General features: G+C 39.8%; 3 protein-coding genes across 8 annotated transcripts in view; all 3 read right to left on the minus strand.

The window, feature by feature from the left end:
* arhgef10 (Rho guanine nucleotide exchange factor (GEF) 10) overlaps window positions 1-2,187 on the minus strand; it is a 51,043-nt gene extending 48,856 nt beyond the window's left edge. For all 3 annotated transcript variants that reach the window (XM_034111520.1, XM_034111521.1, XM_034111519.1), the window contains exon 1: window positions 2,022-2,187. The gene's annotated coding sequence lies outside the window, so the exon portion shown is untranslated. The remainder of the gene's footprint in view (window positions 1-2,021) is intronic.
* A 773-nt stretch (window positions 2,188-2,960) lies between these two features.
* On the minus strand, window positions 2,961-13,010 carry cln8 (CLN8 transmembrane ER and ERGIC protein). The gene is made up of 3 exons (XM_034111274.2): window positions 12,902-13,010; window positions 11,917-12,517; window positions 2,961-7,187 (listed from the first exon to the last, which is right to left on the minus strand). Exons 2-3 carry the CDS (start codon window positions 12,454-12,456, stop codon window positions 6,861-6,863), a joined length of 867 nt encoding a protein of 288 aa, XP_033967165.1. The 5' UTR covers window positions 12,457-12,517; window positions 12,902-13,010; the 3' UTR covers window positions 2,961-6,860.
* A 5,136-nt stretch (window positions 13,011-18,146) lies between these two features.
* dlgap2a (discs, large (Drosophila) homolog-associated protein 2a) overlaps window positions 18,147-25,655 on the minus strand; it is a 243,718-nt gene continuing 236,209 nt past the window's right edge. For 3 of the 4 annotated variants that reach the window (XM_034111272.1, XM_034111269.1, XM_034111273.1), the window contains 4 exons: window positions 25,140-25,579; window positions 24,954-25,045; window positions 20,439-20,627; window positions 18,147-19,541 (listed from right to left, as the gene is read on the minus strand). In XM_034111272.1, the coding sequence (XP_033967163.1) occupies window positions 19,335-19,541; window positions 20,439-20,627; window positions 24,954-25,045; window positions 25,140-25,579 (928 nt within the window). In that variant the 3' untranslated portion in view covers window positions 18,147-19,334. The remainder of the gene's footprint in view (window positions 19,542-20,438; window positions 20,628-24,953; window positions 25,046-25,139; window positions 25,580-25,655) is intronic. The other variant, XM_034111271.1, reaches the window with a different exon arrangement.

Genomic DNA, 25,655 nt, shown 5'->3' on the forward strand with positions numbered 1-25,655 from the left:
AGCCACTGCACTGACTTCAAAGGATGGAGGCTCCTTCTGGATTGCCATTGACCCCTGACATTACTCATCGCAATGCAGACTCGTCATCCTCAGCTCAATGCATAGAGCATAGTACTAACATAGTCCTTTGAAATCTTGGTGATAGGGTGGTCTATAATGGCTCTCATAAAACTGTGCTTCCTGCTCAATTATGGCTGACTTTTCCTGACATGGCATAACCCTCCCTACCCCTCCCCCTCCATTTCCTGTCCCTCCTTCCTTTACTGTCAAATTAGAGTAAAGATGCCTTAGACACAAACAGCATACAATGTATGGTAAATTGAAAACTATAAAAAGATGTATTAAGCACTAAATATATCTGGCAATCTGTTCCCATCTGCTAAACAAGTGTGTGGTATGCAAGCATTTTCACACATCTACCTGCAGGAGAGCGGCTGTTGCTGGATTATGTTGCTAATCCATGTCTTATCTCAGGGGGTCCTTAGTGGGGTGGTGGGTGGACAATGAATCCATAACGACCTTTTTAGAAATGAATGGTATGTTCCTCTGCTCACTGTGAGTCCGTAACAGAAGGGATTTCCACGAGAGGCTATTGGCAAAGTAAAGTCACTGCCTCGTCACAATTACTTTAGCAATTTGCAATTCTCCACCACTGCATCTGTGTTTGCACACTACTAATGACAGGAGAGGATATTGCTGTTCGACTGTACTAATGTGTTATCATTACGATGACAAATGACATTGATAAGATGCTGAAATGCAGTCTCCCTAGCCATATTCATAACAGACACATAGCTTTAGCATTGACTGTCAACATTCCTTTCTACGAAACACTGACATTTTTGTCCCAGAGGTGCCTGAAAACATCCACGGTGAAAGTGGCTGAAGTTTTTGATTATGAAAAATGGTCCCACATAAAGGACTCAGTGTTTTGCATGGGTGCTTCCATTAGGAAATTGCAGTGAATTTGAGCAGGGGAAACACATATCTGTGTTCCCTGGTCAGCCTTCGTTACAAGGGCTTATAACAATGTGGGAAAGTATTACGCATCTGTATTTGCAGGCAGGCCACTCTGGTTATTTGCCTAACAAATGACTGGTAGAGATTGTTGTGTACATGTACGTGTGTGTGATTCCTACCAAATCTCTCCCGTGTACTGGCTGAATGCATGAAACTAGACAAAACAAATGAAGATCAAAGCACTTGTAATTAAACTATTTTTGGAGGTTGTTGGCTTCATACATTCCTGAAAGCACTTGCCTTTTGCTGTACAGAAAGTAATCTATGAGTAACAGTTGAATTAAATCATGGTTGTACTACCTGTTTAGACGGATCTTCCAGTTGACTGAAGCCTTGCAGGGCTCTCACTGAGGAATGCTATGCATGACTACTTAAATGTGTAGATGGGCCCACTGCAGCTCAGGAGCACATTCTCACTTATTCATAGCTCTAAACTGAAAAGTCCACATGGATCTTTTAACATTTTACATCTTATTTTGTATGAATAAAGTTATGCTTGTTTTCAAGATGGCAAACTTGACATTGTTTTTCAGTCTCATCTTTCTTATGAAGGCAAAATGCACCTGCAAATATATCACTGAGTAAGGGTTCAGAAAGTATAAAGTTGTGTTCAACATCTGCCAACATGTTACACGACACAGGCAAAGCCTAAGAACAGTATAGTATCCTGTTCAGTTAAAACAATGGTTCTGCTAGTTGATTTCAAGTTTTTTCGAACTGTTAAAGTCGTGTTATGACGCAGTTGTTAAACTAAGAAAAGAAGGTACAGAAATTAGATGACATTGTTGGCAACTTTGTGTTAACTGAGGCGCCACGTTATAGCAATCTCTTAATGTAGCGTTTTAACAAAAATAGACTTATTTGACTGATAACGCAAAAGTATACACTTGACATGACTTTGTATCAATCATGTAGCCAAACGTAGCTGCTCACATTAACTTACTGTTAGCAAACAGTTTCAAAAACGTTTTCAGAAACTTAGAAAAATGTCCTCAACTCACCATTTTATGACTTTTTCCAGAAAAATAACCTTATCCTTTCGCAGAAACAGGGAGTAAGTGTTAAACGTGGTGCATCTCTGACTTCTTCACAACTTAAAACACATCAAAACACATCCAGTGCTCGCTCAGTGTCCTTCTTTTAACTTTACTCTCATCGATGCAAACTGACTCCATCCATGAACACCCTTTACCTCCTCCAAGCAGCTGATTGGTCGACGAGTCAACATAGTCCGGCTGTGATTGGCTGGACACAACGTCACTCAAAATTCCAACGTCTTCTCCGGTAGGATCGGCTAGGGATCACTGAGGAGTTCCCAAACGGCCACGTGACTTGTGAGGTGGCTTCCTTTAAAACAGCTGTCCGGAGATGATGTTGGAAACATTTTCTTAGTTCAAAGAAATTAACTTTTTCAGGAGCTTTGCTTGTAAAATATGTGCGTTTCCATTGTCACTCTCCCTTCTATATTGTGATGGAGACACAGCCAAGTTTGTTAATACTTTTCATTATCACCAATATTGTTGGAAAGAAACCAAGTAGTCTGCTTTGTAACAAAACCCTTTTAAAAAGGTTGCAATACAATACATTTTAGGCTGGAAGAAACAGATTTCTGGTAAAATGGGAAAAACTGTCACACAAAGTTAATTACTCCTATTCTGCCACCTAGAGGCGGATGCTCCACTGCAGTGAAACTTTGCCCTTTTTCCATCATGGAGTAAACAGACATCCCCTGACTACATTAAGGGACATTTAATGGATATTTCAAATCATATTTAATGCAGGACATTTACTGTACTGATACACTGTTTGTGAAGTTGTGTAAATGTTAATAGATTGAGCAGATTATCTCCTGTTAATGTTGCTTTGACGACCCCCAGTCTGGTAACCACTGCTCTATTGCACAACCCTAATAAGGAAGAAAACCACGAGACACAATGCTGTTTGAGAGCCAACCATTTATTTTGTCACTCAAATTAACTCATGTTATTGCATTTCCCAACACAGACAGGATGTTAAAACTTAGAGCTCCCAGGAAAACCTCCACCCATCTCATAATGTTAATATTATTTCACAACAAATGAAAAGGTGAAGTGAAAATCAAACACTCTTCGATATTAGTAATGTTTTAGTAATAATATAGTAAGATCACATGTACAAAACACTCCATTCAAAAGGATAGAATGTGTAGCTTCCTCTCCATCGTCCTGAGGCAGATTACAGTTATTTGCATCATTTCGATGAGCTAAACTCCGCTTCATACTTCTCAGGTTCAACTCAAGGTGTTGCTTAATACTGTAAAGCTGTTACTTTTGAACATAGATTCATACTTAGGGTAAACATTATATGTCTATAATTCTTCCGAGTATAAACAAACGTACATATGAGCTAGAGTGGGGCCTCTGACAAAATTGTGAGACATTTTTGCTGTTTTGAGTGAACCAAACGAAGCTTCTGATGCCAGAGATACGACAATGGACAATCCGAACACACCATGCCAACGATCCCAGTACAATGAGGCTATTGTGTGAAAAACAAAAACATCTTCCTGAATTCTTATTTTGCATAAGTAGAAATAACACTTGTCTTGATCAGGATCAACATTAGCTAATCCTTAACACCGGTCATGCATTTCAACATCAAATCTCAATTGTGAACAAAAAATGGAGTGGGCCAGTCCTTCAAAAGGCGGTAAATATTTCCCTCTCTTCTGAGGGAGGACTCCCAGTGCAGAAGCACCAGTAAATGGACTGATGCAATTGTCCACTTCGTATGTAATAGCTGCAGCGAGTAGCTTATAGAACCCCATTGTTTAAACGTAACTAATGTTCTTTCCTACTCTGCCAAATCAGCACCAAAGGGCAATGTATTAAAATGTCCTCATGATTAATGGGGGGTTCTTGTCCCCACAGAACTTATTATTGAGTGTCTGTTGTTATTATTAGCATCAGACAAAAAGCTGTCAGTAGTCAAAGATATATATATATATTGTGCAATATCGGCTGTAAATATTTAAATACTGCATGTGTTAAAGGAGACATGTCATGGCCATTTCCACTGATCATAATTCCATTGTTGAGGTCTACTAGAATAGATTTATATTGTGCAATTTTCCAAACTCACATTGGTTTCTCATACAGCATACACTACGTGTATTCACTGAATTTCACTCTCTGCCTTTAATGGCTCGTTGTAGCTCCAATAGCTCCAGCCCCCACCATCCCTGTGAGCACAGTGTGCTCTGATTGGTCGGGACGTTGTGAATCGCGCTGAGCTCAGTGGAGGTATCATTTCCTTATTTAGCGATACAGAGCGAAACACAGCCAAACTCATCCTGAGCACACACAAACTCACAGCCGAAGTAAAAACAATATGTGTGGCTTGATATTGGGAGGTTGCCCACAGTATTGAGTATGTAAGTTGCTTTGGATAAAAGCGTCTAACAAGTGACATGTAATGTAATATTGAGTAAGAAAAAGGTTGATAAACGCAGAGAGAATTTCGCCGCGATCCCAACTGTCTGTTATCAGCCTGCACAGGAAGGAGAAATGAGCAGAGCTGCCTGCACTGAGTGTGTGTGTGAGGAAGTCCGTGGATTGGTCAATTTGGACCAATCAGCAGGGGCTTAACGTAACGGCTCCACGGATTGGTCCATTTAGTTCCGGGTACGTGCTTACGTAATCTCGTACCCGGAAGAATGAAATGGATGATGACGTTTCACCAACGAGGCATTTTTGGGGGGTATTTTCTGTGTTAGAGTTTTACTCGCTACAGGGTGTACTTTGAGGGGTTTGACTCTGCACACCGTTTACATGAATAAAAACATTCATAACACACAAGGGGACGGGTACTAACTGGACAAGCATGACATGGGCCCTTTAAGACTCCTGTCTGTACAAGCTTCAATTTGTAAGGTTGTGCTCCTGCATGGCTCTTGTAAAAAGGTGTCATGATTATTTTATTGTAAATAAATAAATAAATAATCAATAACATCATTTGTAAACTGGATATTTTCCAACCCAGTGTTCTGAAGTTGATAAAGTAAACTAGCAGGGTCCTTTCCTACTGCCCCATATAACCAAACCTAATGACATCTTATCAAAAATAATCCAACAACAAAGTAAAGCCCGAGGGAAGACAATGTAGCAACGTTTAACAAAATAGTTCCAGACATGGTTAAACTGTAGGGGCCTTTCGAATCACAAAAGTAATTGATGTGACATTTCCAGATTGGAAAGCTATGTCTTTTTCATAATCATTTGCAAATACTGTAAGGAACTGCTGGTGTTTCACCAAAGGTCAAGAGACATAATGATGATAATGATGTCCTGAATTATTCAGTTGTTTTGAAAAGATTCTGTCCGGTGCTTGCTTAGACATAATGAGAAATATACTCTCTTGTCCCGACCTTGCACATATCAGTCAGTCTGCATGCACTATAAAAAAAACCTGTCTTGTATATTTTGTTCTGGGCTCACTTGCTAGACTGAGGCTGCGGCCACACGAGGACGAAAACGGCTAAACGCATAGGATTAACGCAAACGCAAACAAGCTTCCGTCCACACGCAATAGTTATCCGGATAGTGTCTGTCCACACGAGACCGCTCCGTTTAGCTCCAACCGCTGGAGAAGCTGCAGTACATATGCAGGAGCCTGTACGTGGCGCTGTAACTTCCTCCACAAAAGCAGCGAAGAAGCATGGTTGTCATGGTTGCCCTTCTGTTTATTCTCCGCGGTGGGGGCCGAGGGAACCGGGCAGAGTTTTTTGCCAGTCAACGTGTATTAAAGTTTAAATCTTCAGGACAAAATTATAAAAGTGCCGGTCAAAGGTCTTCTTTGTTATTTATTGAGCTTTAAAACAAATGAATAACGACTCTATATAATATAATAATAAAATACACGGAGCCTCTCTCTTTCCTCCCTCTCTTCGGACAGCGTCAGTGTCTGTCTCATGCAGCAGCTGATCCAGTAATGAGTGACCCGGCCGACAGTAAAAATAAACATATTTATAACTAGTTTAGGGAGTTTGAGAGGTAATTAAAATAGCTAAGGGTGATGATCTGCCTTGAAGAGTGTGTCTTGCTGCAGCGGGAGGAGCTGCAGGTGAGCAGAGCTGCGTGTCTCCGTCCTGTCAGATTAGACTTCACTCGCGTTTAGGTCCATATCGAGAGAAAGATAAATAATCTGAATTCAGGGTGCAGTTTACTTTGACGCGGGGGTGAGCAGCAGAGGTGGGGAGAGGCGGGGCTATTGCCTCATCATTATTGCTGTAGATGTTGCACAAACAACTGTAGCATGGTCAATAGCGTCCGGAGCACGATAGCAACTCTGCGATCCGCCATTGTTGTTGTTGTTGGTGGCGAAACACTTCAGCACTGGCGCGGGGTAAGCGGAGGTGAGCAGAAGAGGTGGGGAGAGGCGGGGCTATTGCGCAATCACTATCAGTGATCTGAAAATGTTCGGATAGGGCGTACACACGGAGCCGTTTGACCCCCCCAGAGAGTTGCGTATGCATTTCTATCCACCTTGGGACCCGTTATCGTTTCCTCAGTCGTTTAGTGCCGTATTCGGTCGTCCTCGTGTGGCCGAACGGTCTATATGACACTAAACAGTAACGCAAACGACCAAATTCGTCCTCGTGTGGCCGCAGCCTGAAGGTCCATCCTCAGATGTTAAATTCAACTTACATTGTTGACTTTGTGCTTTGCAATACTGAAATTGCTCCCACAAAAGCATTATAAAACAACAATCCATCAAGTTCTCGCCGCTCTCAAAGTAACTTCACACATCACTCGAAACGGAAAAAATATAGCATCTTCAGAAAATATCCTCGGTGGTGCCCATTAGCTGGCGTGGGGTTTTACAGGAGCTTCAGAGCGACCCTCCATGGCGCTGTTTACAAGGGCCGGCTTGTTTCCAAAGTTCCAGTCCACAGGGTTGAGCAGCTGCATGGTCTTCTTGTGCGTCCAGATGGGGTTGAGGACGCACGTGAGCAGAGCGAGGCCGATGAAGAAGAGGAGGAGTAAGGGCGTGGCCATATGGGTTCTGAGGTCGCTCCAGTGGGTAAAAGTCACCCACCACATGTGGTATGTGAGCACCATGCGACAGTGGAAAGTGTGGATCATCACCCACTGGTTGGCTCTCCAAAGCAGGGTGCGAGCCCAGCCAGCCTATCAGGGAAGAGAGACAATTATATTAACAACATTGTAACTTCGGTTTACTGAAATCAGATCTGTGAGTAGGAGGAACAGAGAAAGATAAGGTAGTGGCTCAATCTTTTTTTAGTAGAACTTCCTCTTTCTAAGAATTTGGACCTTTATCTGTTGATCTGAAACCTTGTGAGACTTCCTGTGTTAGTTGAGAAGAATCTATGAGAGCATGTCTATGTTAATTATTTTCCATATCCCTGCTGATTATATTAACTTCAATGTGATCACGGGCGATCGCAGACCACAAATACCTGTGACTAGTAATTTGTCCAGAGAATGAATGCCAATTGTCCGTTATACATAATTTAGAATCAGTAATATTTTTGTATATCAATTAGACACCGATTCATTTTGTATTGTATAATAATTCTCATGTTACATTTTTGTATTATTGTTTTACAAATTCAAAATAAATCAAATCAAAATTGTAACCTTTCCCCACCAGATATTAGTGGGTTTTTCATACAGTGAGAAAAGGGTTTAACAACTAGAGCCCATTGAACCAAACAATCATTTGGTTACTGCAATTTTTCTAAAATGAGATGAGGGAAGGATGCCATGTATGGAGCAAAGTAACTCCAGTAAGTCTTGAAGAACCCAATACACAACCCTGTCTCCTAAAAATTACGTTGCCACAGAACTAAACTGCATTCTCAATTACGTTTAGCAAGAAACGTATTTTCTCCTACGTTACGTTCGTTATGAACGTATCTCAAATACGTTTATTTTCTACATATCTTTGCCATTTATTGTCTTGCTTATAATAATGATAATAGTCATTTATAAATATCATTTTAGAGCACACATTTGAAATCAGTAGGCGAGGCTGTAATTTCTCCAGCTGTTACTCTCATGAGCGAGGCAGAAAATAATAGTTTTTAACATGCCAAAAAGCTGCCGTGTTGTTTATTGCACCTCAAACATTAAAACAAATCCAGAGTTACGTGTTTCTGTACTTCCTCTAAGAAGAAAGGACAGTAACAGAAGATCTCTGTGGCTTCAGGCTTGATCGCCATTCAAATGACAGCGTTGGTTTCCCCAAAAGTGGGCGGGGCTGTAAAGTGACATTTTATTCTCATTTTATTATTCAAAACCATTCTATTTATTCTAACGTAAATTACATGCCAGTGTTTTATGTTTTTATTTTAAATCATATAATGTCAGACTTTTTTTCCCGTCTGTGAGGAAAAGAAATGGGGCTCAGAGCCACAAAATACTGAAATCTGTATTTTTGAAAATCTTTTTTTCTTTATTTACTCAACAATAACACACAATTATCCTTGTTTTTATTTATTCGTTTAATTCTATAATCTTGGGCTTTTTAGCCGTAAATAAAGTCACCGCAAACAGACGTAAGCCCATAAGGGACATTTTGAGGATACACACAAACCCACTGAACAGATTACCCAAGATCCTCAGCTTGAAGCTCGTTAATTGGATGTTTAGCCGCAATGCATGTTGGGATATGATGTTAATGCGATATGATATCCGAAAAAAATAATAATAATACTTTATTCCGAGTGTTCTTGCTTTTCTCTTTGGAAGTCATCACATAACGGCATTGTAATACACAGTTCGGCTGCATTAAATATTACACATCTGCTGTAGTTCTTTATTTATAGAGCCCTGAGGAGAAGACTTCTGGACAAACAGGAGAACTGCCGCCAAAACTGAATATGTGACGTGGATCATAAATATATCAACAATTAAACAACACCTTGCATTTCTTTTCACAAAATACATCTCCTTGCAGTATCAATACTAATTCAGCTGACTTTTATATTTGATCCAATTGGTAGATAGGTTACATTTACACCATAAAGGTGCACAACTGATAGAAAAGGACTGAGTTGAGAGAATAGTCAGGGAATTTGGGTGATGGGAGACACATCTATGGAATCACAATTTCAATAGCTTACCATTAATATGCCTTTGTCTGTGATGTTTTACAAATCAGATGTTTTACAAATCAGATATTAATGTGTATAAGTAAAGCATGAGAAATAGTATAGCAATATCCTGTAAAAGTATGTAAAAACATGAACAAAACTACACATCCTCAGATGTTATACATACATAAGTGTCCTAATTAGTGCTGTCAGTCGATTAAAATATTTAATCGCATGATTGTCCATAGTTAATCGCACATTTTTTATCTGTTCTAAATGTACCTTAGAGGAAAAGTTTTTAATACTCTTATCGACATATGAGTGGACAAATATGCTTTATGCTAATGTTTATTATCATTTGAACAATGACAAATATTCTCATGAATATTAAACACAACAACCTGGAACCTCTCTCATTCAATACAAATGGGGGGGGGGGTGTGTGTGTGTGTGTGTGTGTGTGAGCTATGTGCAACTCAAGGCATATGCTCGAACGGGAGCTGCCTGGACGCTGCAATCATGTTGCTGCAATGATGAGTGTGCTGACTTCTCCAATGTCCCGCTGTCTGGCTTCCTGCATCAAGTCAAGTGCTCGGCGCAGTTGTGGCGAAATGTCGCTCCACTGTTCATTTAAACAGCTCCTTATATCCGTTAGCGCAGCTAGCTAGCACCAGATGCTAACAACAACAACAACAAGCACGTAAGGTCTCTCTCTCGCTCGCTTGGACCACATTACACACACCCTCCCGGTCCTCCCGATGGCCAGTCGGTGCCTGCCGGTGAGCGTGGAAGTGCGGTCTGCCACAAGCAGGCGGCAGGAGCGGGGCTGTCAGCAGATGGTATTTTAAACTCGATGCGCTCTGAAACTACGGGGCGGCCGAGGAAAAAAAATACACATGCGTTAATCGCGTTAAAATAATTAGTGGCGGTAATTTGTTTTTGCGTTAACGCGTTATTAACGCGTTAACTTGACAGCCCTAGTCCTAATACAAAGTTATTATTAGTATGCTGTGTGTACCTTGTGTGCACCGCCTAGTGGTTAAAGCACGTTATTGAATTATTTTTGTTGAATAATGTTATTTTTGTTGAATAATGTTATTTGATGAAAAAAATATTAAGAGTACATACTTTCATAGGGGGAAAGTAGAAGGTCTGTGATAGAAATATAGAATATAAAAAATCAAGAAGATACTGTAAGTGATCTCTACAATAAAACAGTTTAGTGCACGATGTACAAAGATATTAATAGGAGGATGTGCAAAACAGACAAACTAATTAACCTCTATTTAAACATTAAATAATACTTTAGGTTAAGGTCTTCTTTCAAATAAGAAAAAAACGTATCTATCTACAGATAAATATTAAGCCTGACAAAGTACTTAACGTCTAATATATTGCTTTCCTGCAATGTTAACTATGTTGAAGCTCTTATTTTAACTGATATTATACACATTAATTATACTCTTATGTAGTAGATAGTATAAGAAATGTGCAGAATATGACAGTTTAATGGTGGAGGTACACACATATTGATAGATGTCTTGTAATTAACTATTAGTAGAGAATAACGAGTAATTAATATACTTTATAGAGATCTGCAGATAAATGTTTAGTCTTCTCAAGCACCAACTATCAAATATCTCGCCTGATTGTTGGCACTTGACAATCACCTTTCCCTGAATTTTACTCAGGTGTAACTAAAGTCTGATTTAAGGGTTGTTTATATTTCACATCATTAATCAGAATCTGCAGAGTTACTAAAGTAAATGTAGTGGAGTAAAAATACCAGGTTAACCTCTGAATTGTAGTGGAGTAGAATATATATTAATGCTGCCCATTATGGATACAAGCGATTTTCACCCATGTAGTAATTACATGTTTTAAATGTGTACACACCAATGTGTTTCCTATCACCTAAACCTCCAGGGCTGTACACAGTTTAATACTGTCAACTTCTAATTTTTGGAAAAACGAAAACGTCTTTTAAATCTACAATTCCCAGTAGAGATGTGCCATAGAGAACATGTTGCGAAACACAATAGCCAGCATGTGTAGTTCTGGGGGGGCGTTCGAGTCCAGTTTTGAATAGTCTGCCGTGGTTTCGTTCTATTTCAAAGAGCTTGACGCTCGGCGTAACCTTGGCGCACTGCCACTCCAACATCCAATCACAGAGCTTGAAGATTAATCACGGGGTTTGTTAACGGGACTGTAGTCCCAAACGATAGCTGGGGATTATGGGTAGTGTAGTGTCTTCGGCCATCCTAAACTGAAATGTTTTTCGGATATCATATCGCATTAACAACACCACATCTGGCGTCACAGAGATCTTCTGTTACTGTCCTTTCTTCTTAGAGGAAGTAGAGAAACACGTAACTGGATTTGTTTTAACGTTTGAGGCACAATAAACGACACAGCAGCTTGTTGGCATGTTAAAAACTATTATTTTCTGCCTCGCTCATGAGAGTAACAGCTGGCAAAATGACAGCCTCGTCTACTGATTTCAAATGTGTGCTCTAAAATGATATTTATAAATGACTATTATCATTATTATAAGCAAGACAATAAATAGCAAAGATATGTAGAAAATAAACGTATTTAAGATACGTTCATAACAAACGTAACGTGGGAGAAAATATGTTTCTAGAAGATATGTAGAAAATAAACGTATTTGAGATACGTTCATAACGAACGTAACGTGGGAGAAAATACGTTTCTTGCTTAACGTAATTGAGAATGCAGTTTAGTTCTGTGGGAACGTAATATTTAGGAGACAGGGTTGCAATACACCAACAGGTCCCTACCTTCAGTAACATCCAGGATATACATGTGAAAGGCGTGCTCATCTCCAGCAGCAGTGTAACCATCGGCAGGAAGTGGCCCACTGAATCACACACCACCGCTCCTGCGTACCCTGACAGGGCAAAGAAGTGGTGTGTCGCCAGTGGCAGATCAAATGACCGAAACGCCACACTGGAAGCATGAAGAGCTACATTCTCAAACACAAAGAAGCCTGTGGCTGTGAGGACGTTGAACCAGGACCAGTCTTCCTGTCCTCTCACTTTGTCTCTTGTTAATGCAGAGTCCTCAGTCAGGCACCTGAGACCCACTACAGTGCTCTGGATGCCAAAGGCTCCCCGAGTTGCAGCCAGGTTCCAGAAGACTTTCTCCTTAGCTATCAGGGACTTGTAGGTGCTGGAAAAGGCCACAGACAGGAGGTGGGAGAGGAGGAATATCCCTGCATAGAAGCCAAAGCCTAGGCCAATAAGGTGAAGGCGGTAGTCCCAAGAGAAGTACTCTGCACTGGGATGGGGGAGAGGGCTGGGCTGTTGGTCAGGATCCATGATGTTTGAGGGAGGGGCTCAGCTGAAGGTGAGGCTGGTAGGTGCATGATATGTGGGTCACCTGCATGACAACAGAGAACACACACATTACATACATTACTATAGCTAGAAACAGAGGCTCCATTTAGTAACACGACTGTGTAAATGTTTCATATAAAACGACTTTGTTCAGCTTTAATGAACCTTAAACAGTTATGAGAGAACTTTGTCTGCACTCGGTAATAACAACCAATTCGACACCAACTACAATGTATCGCTTTATTAGTTTAACGCTAGACCAAACTTTAAGTCCCTTTAAAACATGAGGAGTCAGTCAGTTTTAACCCAAACATACAGTTACCGTGTTGTGAAGTTAGCACGAAGTTTACGACGAGTAACACGTGTGACTTAGTTGGTTTAAAGCAAACGAAATACTAATATGGCCAAAGCAGTCATTGTTACTCACCACACACTAGTCAGCGGACATCATCCAGAACATATTCAGCAGAGGAGTTCCCACTGAACACGGTGTCCCGGTGCTTTGTGTGTTCGTGCAGTTTCCACAATACACATCACGATCATACGACTTCAATTTGGTCATATGACTTGCAAACAGGAAGTGACGCCCACTTTAAACATCCGGACATCCCATTGGTCAATACATGTCTTCCGCTAAGGGAGAACCCCATCCTATTGGTTATCTCCTGACTCGAATTGTGTCCATGAAGTGTGGTTTGTCTCTGTTATAAAACCAAACATTGTATTTACACATTACCAATGCTCAGGAAATAAACAAAGTTAATAGCAAAGATAGATAAAAAAAATCTGATTATATATAGTCACGTAATACAATAGAAGGAAAACAAATATATGAAACATTTTTCAATAAATATGTAGGGGGTACTTATTTAAAATGATTATCATTTGATATTTCTGACCTTCATGCGCAGGAAATGGTGAAGCTTTTTTTTTCTCATATGCACTGAGCAGGAATCAATGTACACATTTGGCATGTTGCCATAGTGATATAACACACATTCACACATAAAGATAACCACATAACTGATGGAGGAAACCCACAGGGACACAACATGCATATTCACATACAAAGGAGCTGGTGGAAACAGGACCCTGTTGTGATGTGCTCCAGCTCCACCACTCAAACACCATCATAAAAAAGCTGGTGACCTTACGAGGCTACTGATTTGCTCTCAGTCAGTTATCTGAGACACAGTATCTGTAATGTTTATGTGATCGGCAGTGGCTCAGTCAGTAAGGGATTGGACAGTGAGCCGCCGGTTCAAGTCCCCGACCAGACCTAAATATGGAGTGTGGACTGCTACTTGGAGAGGTCCCAGTTCACCTCCTTCCCTGTCGTAGTGCCCTTGAGCAAGGCACCGGACAACCCCCTTCCCTCACTCCCATTGCTCCCCGGGCGTTGTGCAATAGCTGCCCACTAGTATTTCACTGTGTGTGCTGTGTGCTCTGCATGTGTGACCATTAAAGAGGGTTTCATCCCTCCCAATATTATTATTATTATTATTATTTTCTTCTTCCCACTGAAAAAGGTTGAGGTTTTTTAGCCATGTCCACTCCCACAACTGTTAGGAAATGTTGATAAGGTTTCCCAACCAGGGCCTCAATCCCTGGAAAATCTATTGACCGTAACTATCAAAGACATCACTCCCTGCTATGGGGGCAGGCCTTCCAACAAGGCAGCACTTATTACACTTTGTGTATCAGTAAAAAGTAATAAAAGGAAGAAATAGTGATAAAAAGTAAAAACAAACATCTGTAAATTGATCAACCCATGCATTTCTCTCTTTGTCCAACAGGGGGTATTCTTGCCTTGTATTTGAGACTGAGAGAAGGATGAGATCTATCTAATGTTTGAATGGAAATGCCCTAACCCTATTAATGAATGACTGACTGATTGCTAATCTACTTTTATGACATCTCCAATAAGATCAAAACAGGAAGATTCGTTATTGTTGTTAAATGATTTGCATCTTCCTGCTAGATATACGGAATAGGAGCAATTACAGCTCGACAAAGACATGTCGGTGAAAAAATGCAATCATTTGTCTGATTCACCAATAATGCAATGTTGTTCTTGTCAGCTAAGCATGGATGCATCATATTGAGAAGGACTATTCACATCCAACTTGTCTAATTTTGTATTTGTCGGATTTGATTTGATGGTGTCTTGAGTGATATTATATTTTATTCATGCCTTAATTATACTTTTCAGTGCCTTGACAATATGAAATAAAACATTTGTGCTTCATTCATTCATTTTTTCACTAATTGTTATGTTTTACTCGTATTGGCAGAGCAGTAAACAGGCACCACACAAACAAACATTTTTTCAAACTTTTTCTTCAAAAAATTTAATTGCAGTATTATTTACACTGGATGACCTCAGCAATGACCAAACTACTCAAAGAGGCAAAAGTCTTTCAATAGCTCAGCTAGGTAAGAACGGAGGAACAGGATGCATTTGTTGTTGCAAACTACTTAAATAATACAAAAATAACCCAATGATACATTAACTTGCACTGAAGTAACTCACATTTAAAAATGCACATGTGATTGACTTAAATAAATACATAACATATCAGTGGGACAGTGTTGTAATTTCAAACGAAAGAAAAGCCTACATTCAGAATCAGTATTTCGCATGCCATCATATCAGCTTGTAAAAAAACAAAACAAAGTAAAAACGACAACAAAACATGAGCAAATGCAGAAAATAGTAATGTTTCAATGAAGCATATATTATATATTTATATATCTATATATATTTCTTTACAAATAATGAATATTTGGCATTATATTCATCTTAACTATAGATATGATATACAAGAGATGAAAATAGTTTTAGCTAAACGACTACCTTTTTAATTTGTATCTAGTAATTATAGAGTTTCACATTCCAAGTTCAAGGAAGTGTTGTATCAGTCAGTGAGTCCGACACTTCTTTCAACAGCATGGTTACGAAAAATGTTCCCTTGAAATATTTCACATCACGGGTTCAAGATTTAAAAGCAGACAGTAGACAGTCGCACCATAAGTAGAGCCACAGATGAAATGATAGAAATATGCGGTTGGAAATAGGAAAATGTGGGCGATGGCAGAAAATGATTTGCTTACTTATAATTCGATGGATGATAATGTGGCTGTGTAGAGTAACACTTTTACAGTATGCTGGATAAGTAAAAAAAGATGGCACTTGTAGTTATTTGCTGCCCTCGTGATTAAATGTGACACTTTTCTTCCCTTGGGGTTTTCACATTTTTGTGATTTTGGTGGAGCTGTTAAATTACCATCATCTCACCACAGTCACGATTAAATCCTCTAATGCTCACAGTATCAGGCGCACCACACAAGCCTACATAAAACACCAACTTTAGTACGTTTCAAGGAAATCCAAGATCACTTTGTTATGGGAGTCCTTTTTAGCTGTGCATGTGTGTTCATATCTACTTGAATGAAGTGTGAGGAAGTTCAAATCTTTTCATAGATGAAAAAGTTAACTGTGAGACAAACTTGACCCAGCCATTATAGCTGAGAGAGTTTGTGAGAAAAAGGCTTGGAAGGAGTCTCAGGGGTACCAAAGTAATATTTTCTTTTCCACAAAGGGAAGGTCCTTAAACTAACTTAACAGCTCTTACTTACACTGCACACATCCTGTTCAACATTCTTCGCTCCCCCTTGACTACTGGAACTGAGTTATGTTAATTATGTGGATGACTCTTCAACTAAACCAAGTTTTTCCTCACAGCCCTGATCAAGTTGCATAAAGGAGAAACTTCCTGTTATACTTGTAGTGCTGATGCTTAAGTTCTACAGTATAGGCCACTATTCAGTAATACATTTATCAACACAAGCTTTAAAGGGCCTCAGAGGCTGCTTGCTTGATCTCGCCAAGGACCCGAAAATATTACATAAGCGGCTTTGCTTAGTCAAAGGCAGGCGAAAAAATTCCCGGCACAGCGCCTATGCGATCGTCACAGAACAGCCTTCCAGCTACACAACAGCAGCAGTTTGGGGCTCAGCGCGGCACTCTCGTCTCCTCTAAGCCAGCATATGTCAGGCCGTGTCTGTCTCTCGGCCGTCTGCCTGCCACTGTGGCAACAGCAGGGGAACGTCTCTGCTCTGCCAACTGCCTGGCATCACATACCCCAACGCTTTCCAGAAACACACTGTCATACTGTTAAAGGTCCCTGCCTCTGCAATGAAAAAAACCCAACAGATTTAAGGATGGGTGTGCTTTAAAAGAAATGTGTAATCTAGCGATGGGCTTCTAAAAGCCACATCTTTAATTGAAGTAGTGCACTGCATATTTGAAATACTATCTCTGACTTTGGTTACTTGGTGAATTGTTGGACTGAGTATACTTGTTGGCTCTCTGAAATGTATTGTCTGAGCTCTGCTACAAGAATTTATATTTAAACGATGTCTCACGCATCATGATATGGTGAATGTAAGTAAAACACACTGAGAGCCTGAATTCTCACACAGTGAGTCCTGCATATGATCAAAACATCGGAATGTATTTGAAAAATAAATACAATTTGTGGCACAAAAAAAAGAGTTATTATAATGTATGGTTCAGTAACCAAAATATGTTTTCATATTTGTTACCAATATGACCAATAAAGACTCCGGTCTAAAGGCCCATAACTTCAGGTTTCCACTTTTACATCACGTATCATGACAGATAGCACCAGTTATTCGTATATCCATTGCTAAATGTGTGTATGTCTACCCTTGCTAAATTCTTATTAGCAACTGGCTTAATTGAAATTGGTGATTTACTAAATCGCACCATAAAAACTGTCAAAAAGGTCTAAGCTAGTAAGCATTTAGTATTTAAAATAGAAATGTGTTTCCGAGTTAGCAGTATTTGCTGGCTGGCAATATCTGACTATGCTAAGTATCAATTTAGCCAACAAGTTATGCTAACTATTATTATTAGCCGGCACGTTATTAGCATACGATTATTAAATGTGAGATGTGTTGTGTTATTTCTATGACCTTAAAAATGTTAATATTTGACCTTATTGATAGAAGACATTGAAGACATTTGATATTAAGTATTTTACTACTCAAGCTCAATGTGTGTGTATGTTACCAAGCTAAAATGTGCTTGCCATTTGGTTCAGCTATAGGTTGGGCTAGTTACACGAGCCAGTTAGTATATGCAAGTAGTTTGTGTGTAACTAATTACAAACAAGATTTGTTTGTGAAGTCAACTTGTTTTAATATAATATATATAATAATATAATCACTTAGCCCTGTGTGTAGGCTAAGGTTGAACTTAAGAGGAGGTGGAGCAATTGACTATGATCTCAAAACTATGATGGGATTCAAAGTCAAATGTATCAAACTAATCCATCATATTGTGACACAACATCCCACACTGGTCTGCACAGCCACAGACAATACCTTATTCCTTATGTGTTTCAACAAACTTGTGATGTTTAAGTTATTCGGGACTTGCTGCTCGCATCATTTTAGCTTCATTCATTTCCAACCTTGCCCGGATTATGATAGTTCTTCAGGGGACTTTTATCTACACAGAACCTTTCAAGGAATATGAAGATTACAAATCACTTCTTGGGTGACTGAAAGTCATAAGCAGATATTTTGTTTAGGTTTTGGCAGTTTTCCTATCACTCCTGATGAACTGTGGCTGAGACTTGAAAGGGCCTGAGAGAGGTTTATTAGATGAAAATACAGCAGTTTTGTTTTTTGTTCAAGTGATATTTGCAACAAATCTAGACTTGTCTCAAGCAATAGAGAGAGCAGACAAGAAGTGAACATGAGAACAAAAATAAAATAAAAGATGAATATTCTTCCCGCTCACAATTCAAAAATACAACAGTACTATTGTGAATGTGGGTATGTACATTTCCCTTGGAAATAGAGAGAATTGTAATAAGTGCATAAGTGCATTTGTCAACACATTTTGATCTAAGGAGTTACACAAACCTTCATAGTTTTTTTTCTACTGCATCGACAGAATGAAAATGTTGGCACAAGACTTGCATGTTTTCAGCTTCAAGTAAATGTCGATATTAGAAAGTTGGCAATGAGATATATAGGAACGTTTTTTGAGATGTGCATGTTGATGAGCTGACAGATGTAGTCCTTCCACCAATCCAGACCGAGAAAAAACGTTTGACCACAACCAGATTGAGTAGAAAGCTGCATTTTTCAACACTGACCAGTCCAGAGCTTATAAGGGCTGCCTGAATAACCTTGAGTGGGTGATCAGTGCCACATGCACGTAGTTGAGGTATTTCAAGCATTGGCACTTTTCAAAGTGTTTGAACTTACAACAATTTTGTGATATCTAGCTTGTAATTAACATTTACCCCCCAAAAAAGACCAGAGAAACAAAACAAAATGAAAGATTATTGAAAAATACTGAAGGGTTAACTCACTTTGACAATTTTTGAACTTTAAATAAATTATACTTTCTCTCATTTACTCGTTTTAGCTCAAAGGCCTGGTTGCTGGTAGGTTTTCAAAGCTGCACTTTTTAAATGGCACTTTGCAAAATGCTGAAAAACTACAGCCTTACCCATCCAGGACATTGGATGAGAGAGTGTGTAGGCTGGGGATCACAATGCCCAGCAAACCAAGGAGAAACCCAACCAACCCATGTCAGACATACATTTCTGCTAACACTTATCCTGGCAATGGGAGAAGAGGCTCGGCACATCCTACAGACCAATGGGGTTGGCGATGGGCTCTGAGGATGGCTATTGAGATCAGACAACAGATGAAGAAAGGAAGAGTAGAGAGAGTAGCAGTCTAGAAAAAAGGCTAGTTTTAAAGTTGTTTGAACGTGGGCGCAGGGAGATGCGTCGACCCTGGACCCCGCCTCTTTAAAGTCTAGTCTGAGCCTCGGGAATATAGATCTCGATGCTGTCTGCTCGCTCCGAGGCTGAGTTCTGCCGGAAGGAGGACGCACGCTTGCATGCCATGAGCCGCCGCCGGGCCTCCTGCCGCCCCCGGTCCGGGAGGTCCAGGGATTTATCCCGTGTCACCAAACTCCTCTGTCGAATTGTCTTCTTTGGTACAGGAGCCGGTGGCTTTAGGAAGAACAGAGGATGATTAAGGGGGACAGCAGTGATCAAAAAACACCAACAAACCCAAGTGTTGAAGATTTGTATGCAGCCTTGTTGGCATGTTTTGATCTGATCACAAACAAAGGTGACATGTAAGGTTGCCAACTGTCTCAAAAGCCTGGAAAAGAAGGCATAATTATGTATTTATTTAATAATTCCTGTTACACATGGTTATCATTCTGTCAGTGATTTATCCATGTTGTTGTATTCAATGATGATTTGAAGATTGGATTTTGAAAAATGCTTTTGTTGGATTTCTTTTGTTATCTGGACTCTGGTTTTCATGATTTTCTTTTAACCCAAGGCTGCTTGGGAATAGTCAAATTGAAGTCCCAATAATAGTCATTTCTTTCACATACAGTAGACAAAGAATTGGACACTTTGGAAGTCCTTATAAATATATTTGTGGTTAGGGAGTATTTAAAGAGTGTGGCTGAAAAGGAAGCAGCAACAATCTTCCATAAAAGTAGAACAACATTGAAAAACTATTTCTGGTTTTGCAAATAAAAATAAGAAAATGTAGATATTTAATATGCATAGAAAATATAAAAGGTTGTATTGATACGAAGGTCAACAGATTTAAAGTAGTCATTGACTTGTACATGTGTGGTGTGGATAGATAGAGTTGATAAAAAAGCTAAAAGTCTTGCTTACATACATTTTTTTGATAACCCTTGAAAACTGACAGCGACCCACCCTTTTTCTACCCTTCTCCCTGCTTATAATTTGTTGTATAGTCCCTAATATAACATTTTCAATCAAGTTAATTTTAATTAAAGAAGGATCAGGGCCTAGCGCATTCTTATTTTTTATGCTACTATCGGGTGTGATTGAATCAGTAATGAAATACTTGGTACATACGGCTTGTTTGAGTTCAGTGTAGGGGGGATCCCTCACCTTCTTCTCCGGACTCTCTAAAACCCTCCAGTTGTTGTTCTTGATCTGCTGCAGCTGGTCAAACTTCATGGTGACGTCGTCGATGGAGAGCTGCAGGAGGTCCCAGAACCCGGCCAGGTCCTGAGAGGTGGGCCGCGGCATCGCACTGGGGTCCTACAAGGGAAGGAAGTGGGGAGAGATCCAACAAAGGCAACATTATTGTCGATTAAAGAAGTTAAGAGCCAGATTGTTGGTTCAGTGCCTGCGGTCCAACATCCAGTCACTGCACTTCAGTTTAGATCCACTAGATGTCCTTATCACTCATCAAACAGGCATGAATGCCAGTTTTAGGGATTATAGTAAAAATGAGGGATCACAACTTGTGAAAGAGTGCAGTCCTTTTTTATATTTGCATGATTGAGATCAGAAATAATAAAAAGCCTTTGTTAGTTCAGTCCTTTTCCTCCCTCAACAAGATATTGAGTGTTGCCTCATTGTGTCTATAATAAACATAGGAATGCAATCAGCTGATGTTGAGTAAGACGTGTTACCAGAGAGACTAAACCCACCTGTGGTACCAGTTGCTTTATGCACTCTCAAGGTAAAAAATAAAACAGCAGAAAACAGAAATACGTGTGATTTGAGGTGTGATTAAGGGCTTTCCCGCAAAATGTTCAAAGCATTTATATGCAGAAAACTTTGTCTGTGATTCACGTTTTGTTGAAAAACGAATTTGTTACTAAACATTTAATATTAAAATGGTGCAGCTATCCAAATAAAATGCGACATTTCAATGGGAAACGGGTTCTCTCCTCAAAGCATGGACTAATTTGAAGCTTTATGTATGATTTATGGACATCTAAGAGGCAAAATTGACAAAAAACAAACAAAGCTGTTTTTAGATAAACGTTAATACCTTAATTAAGACCTCTGGGTCGGCTTCAGTCCGCTGAGTGTTTGTTTATTTACCCGATCTTTTCCTATGCACCTACTGTTTGTGGTTCATGCACACAAAGCTTTAATTATAGCGTAATCATACTTGAAATGTACTTCAAAACGTTTTTGTGATTTAGAAATGAATTGTAATACAGCTAAATGGCATATTTATAAATCCATGTTTGCTATGGGGGGTAGAGTTGTATAATAGTGTTTGGAAGTTGTACGTTATAGTTTATAGTTTCTCCCAGTCCGTCTGGAGCCAGCAGAATCTGCACCTCCAGCTGTGATGTGACGTGTCGATCACCTCGGAGACATTTCCCACGCTCACAAATCTCATGACATTTAGATTAGGTGGCTGCTGAAGGGTGCTGCTGTCTTGTTCCAATAGATTTACAGTACGATGGTATGTACTATGTACTATGCTACATTTATGGTTGACATATTTCATATGTTTTTATCCTTTGCTATCAACTGGTTCTTTCTGCATCACAATGTGTCATCAGCTCCTTCTGCACTACCATACCACTAAGAAGAAATACATGAGGGAGATGCAAGCAAGACCCTCCCATAATAGTGACTAATATAGAACTCAAATATTCATGATCCTGAAATTTTTTTTTTTACTGGCAGACCTTTAATTCATCTTTATCCCTTAATAAACCATTACATCAGATCATCTTAGCAAAAGGATGCATATGCATATTACACTGTGTCAGTGATATTAAAGTATACAGTAACCTCATTTTACTTTCTCATAAGGCCTGATTCAAATCCTCTAAAGTTGCTAAATGTTCCCATAGAGAGCCACAGTTTTACTTTGATACTACGCATTATGGGATTAGTATAATTCTCCTTTCTTCAGCAAATACCTAGTCAAAAGTACTGCAGATTTGAAATATCAGAGTGTCCATCATGTAAGGTAAGCTGGGAGCAGAATGCATTTCTGTTATCTGTAATTACCGAGGGAGAGCCTCAGCACTTCATCAGCTTTATTCTGACCCTATGATGGTCTGCAAACTGTCTCAGAAGTGTTCAGATATACACAGCTGGCAGCTTCAAGAGGAGTCGGTGAGTTTTAAGCCCTGGCTGTGACGGTGTGTGTGTGTGTGTGTGTGTGTGTGTGTGTGTGTGTGTGTGTGTGTGTGTGTGTGTGTGTGTGTGTGTGTGCGTGTGTGTGTGTGTAATCCTGCACACTGTTTGTCTCGCGTTTAGAGCATTTTTCAATCAAGCTTAATAAAAGTGTATCCAGGTTTAGAGAAATTAGACCTCTCTTTAAGCTTTGTGGGCACTTATTTAACAGACAAAGCCATAGCATGAAGTTAATACTGTATGTGCATTTGTCGTGTGGAGAAATGCTCCATCTTTCACTGTGTGTGAATGGGGTACACATTTGTTCCTGAATATATACAATCATGTAATTTCCCCACATTAACACAACTATCTTTTGCAATACAAGTTGTCTGAAATGTTGTGTTTAGCTATGTGCTAATTGCATACATTTCAGAAAACATAAATCTGAACATTGGAAAAAGCCAGGTTCAAACTTCTACTTGTATGTCATTTTTGGATAAGAGCTCAAGGAAAGCGCTCTATTAATTACTCTTTGATAATATATATAAAATAACTGTGCATATAGGAGCTACTGAAGTGGAGATTTCTGACGCTGAGTATGTTGGTTTAGAAAAAACAACCTTTCAAGCTATGTATTGTATCATTTCAAACATTTCGTAAGACACTACAGGGGACTAGGGTTAAAAAACAGTACTGATAGATATCACCCTAAAACTTCCCCAGTTGTTCACTTACATTACAACTATTTATCACCCCGAAAAGTGATGTGCAACAAATAGATATCATGCGTGGGGACTTATATATCTGGACACATACAGCAAATAGACAAAGTTAGTCAAATAAACTCCTAAAAATGACAAAAAAGCTTCGACCCTAGAAGTCGACCAATCGAAACACAATGTTTTGCCTTTAGTGTCTCACGTTCAGTGGGACAAAGCACCGAGCTGAGTCTAAAAGGCCGGTTCACTGCATCAAATCCCTGAGCAGTTCGCCCTCCCCTGAATGAGCCATTTCTGCTGCACATTGCAAAACAGGCAATCTTACATCTTTCACAACTCCGCACCAACTTTGAATGACATATTGTGTTCCTGCTCAGATCAATAAAACGAGTTGTGAACAGTGCAAGTAAAACATGAGGCAGAAATCTCTGTGTGTTCCTGCTCAGCTGATCAAAAGAGCGGCCGATGTTTGGATGTTTAGGTCCATTTAAACTCAAATGTCTGTCCTTCACTCTGAGGACAAAGCTGCCTTCAAAAACACACCTGTCCATACGTAACATTCAGGTCACATATACATGTGTTAAATGGCTATTGATTCTCAGTGTTGTAGCTTTCCACAATCAATGATGTTCAGGGCGTATTGGAGCACACTGAAAGTCTGAGAACAAATACAGAGGAAGGAGTGGAGAACTGTTTCTAATTATACAAGTTAATTTCACACTGTTTGTGGACTGTTATGCTTTGTTCACTCTTCAGCGGTGTCAGACACATTTTTCGTACTCACTTCAAATTCAGATTTGATGTTTTATGATATTTGCAAATAGAGAAAAACGGCTAATGGAGTCTCATTATTTGAATTCTGATCCGGAGCTGACAAATGGCGTAGAAAACTGGATTTGACCTACATGTGACATTAATGCTAAAAAATGAAGTTTTTATGTGTGGCCATGAAAATAACTAAATCTGACTTTTCTACTACGACTGGGAAGTGGTTCATATTGTATTGCATTTGTAAGTGGTTTGATAATGAAAGTGGCAGCTGGTTCCTTTCTCCCACATTTACTCCCTTTAATTTTAATGTTACCTACTTTTTATTTGTATTATTATATATTATTATATATCTTGATAAAAATCTGATTTTATTTGTTACTTATTTTATTAATATACATATGTTTCTTTTTTATCATACATTTTTTATTGCAACATCTTCAATTTACAACACAGTACAGAAGACAATTCACGTTGCACAACATTTTGGATTAATTCAATCCCATCCCTCTATCCTACATCCCACCCACCTACCCACCCACTCCATCGCCCACCCATCTCCATCTGTAAGGGTAGTAATAACCTTCCCCCAAAAGTGTAATACTCCTGGACACTCCCATACAACATGTAAGAAAGAGCCAATGGTTCCCTGGTGACGAAAGGAACAATACAGGTCAGGTGCCAATCCAATTCTGTGTACATATGTTTCTATAAATATTATACATCATTATTATTCATATTTTTCTCTCTTCCCTTACACACATAAGTCACACTAAGATGTTAATATTCAACTTATTTTTACAAATATTTTAATCAATGTTTGTTGCGTCTGTAAAGTTACTACTGTTGTTTCTAGTTTTAACAATAACAAAGCACAAATTAATCTGCAATAAATTAAGAGTCTTAAAACTACTAGCATGAAGAACAACACAGATGTAGGAAGAAAAACAGTTCTAATAAATCTTAGAACACACACACAGTCTCTCTTTGATGGGTTTCTTACCAAGTTTTGCTGACACAGCCAGTAGAACTGCTGGAATTTCTGAGACATGAGCAGCTGAGCGCTTCCCACCGCACTTCGGATTTTGCCTAGGACTTAAACACACAAACAAAAAAATCCATCTTTCCATCATCCTTCACAAGAGAAGCCCTAAATCCGACATATGTGAAGCTTTCAGGTAACACTCACTCTCCTCCGTCAGGTCGTTCTCCTCAGCCTCGGCCTCCATCTCCTTACACCAGCCCTCGATCCTCTTGGTCTCTGTGTGCAGCAGCTGCATGAACCAGCTCCCGTCCCTCCTCAGGGAGGGGGGCACCCTGCCAGACTCGCCCGGTGAAGCCACGCTCACCCTCGGGGAGGGGGGCTCCAGCTGCCAGGGGGCCTCGCTGGTGGTCTCCCTGGGGCTGGCGGGTTCAGCGGGGGTACGGTAATCTTCGCGGTAGCTGAAGAGCCCCTGGGTACGTACAGTCCGTACCGCCCCGCACTGGCTGGGCGTGCTGGGCTCCGAGTGTCGCTGGAAGCCCCCACCGAACTGCAGACCCTTGTCCTCCATGGTGGGGAAGCCCTCCAGCTCCATGTCGGCCTGCACACCAGCAGTCACACTGTTGGAGCGCTTGAACCTGCCCTGTCTGAGGTAGAAAGACGAAGATGTATGCACACAGACATTTACACACCGGCCAAATTGGCAAATAATGGCTGAGAGCA

The sequence above is a fragment of the Pseudochaenichthys georgianus genome, chromosome 22, assembly GCF_902827115.2.
Source record: "Pseudochaenichthys georgianus chromosome 22, fPseGeo1.2, whole genome shotgun sequence".
NCBI classification, from domain to species: Eukaryota; Metazoa; Chordata; class Actinopteri; order Perciformes; family Channichthyidae; genus Pseudochaenichthys; species Pseudochaenichthys georgianus.

Excerpts from the sequence above, each read along its gene's own strand:
- cln8 (XM_034111274.2), bottom strand. The coding sequence starts at position 12,456 with ATGGATCCTGACCAACAGCCCAGCCCTCTCCCCCATCCCAGTGCAGAG. Across the intron at positions 7,188-11,916 it reads TATCCTGGATGTTACTGAAG|GCTGGCTGGGCTCGCACCCT; the intron begins GTAGGGACCTGT and ends CTTCCCTGATAG.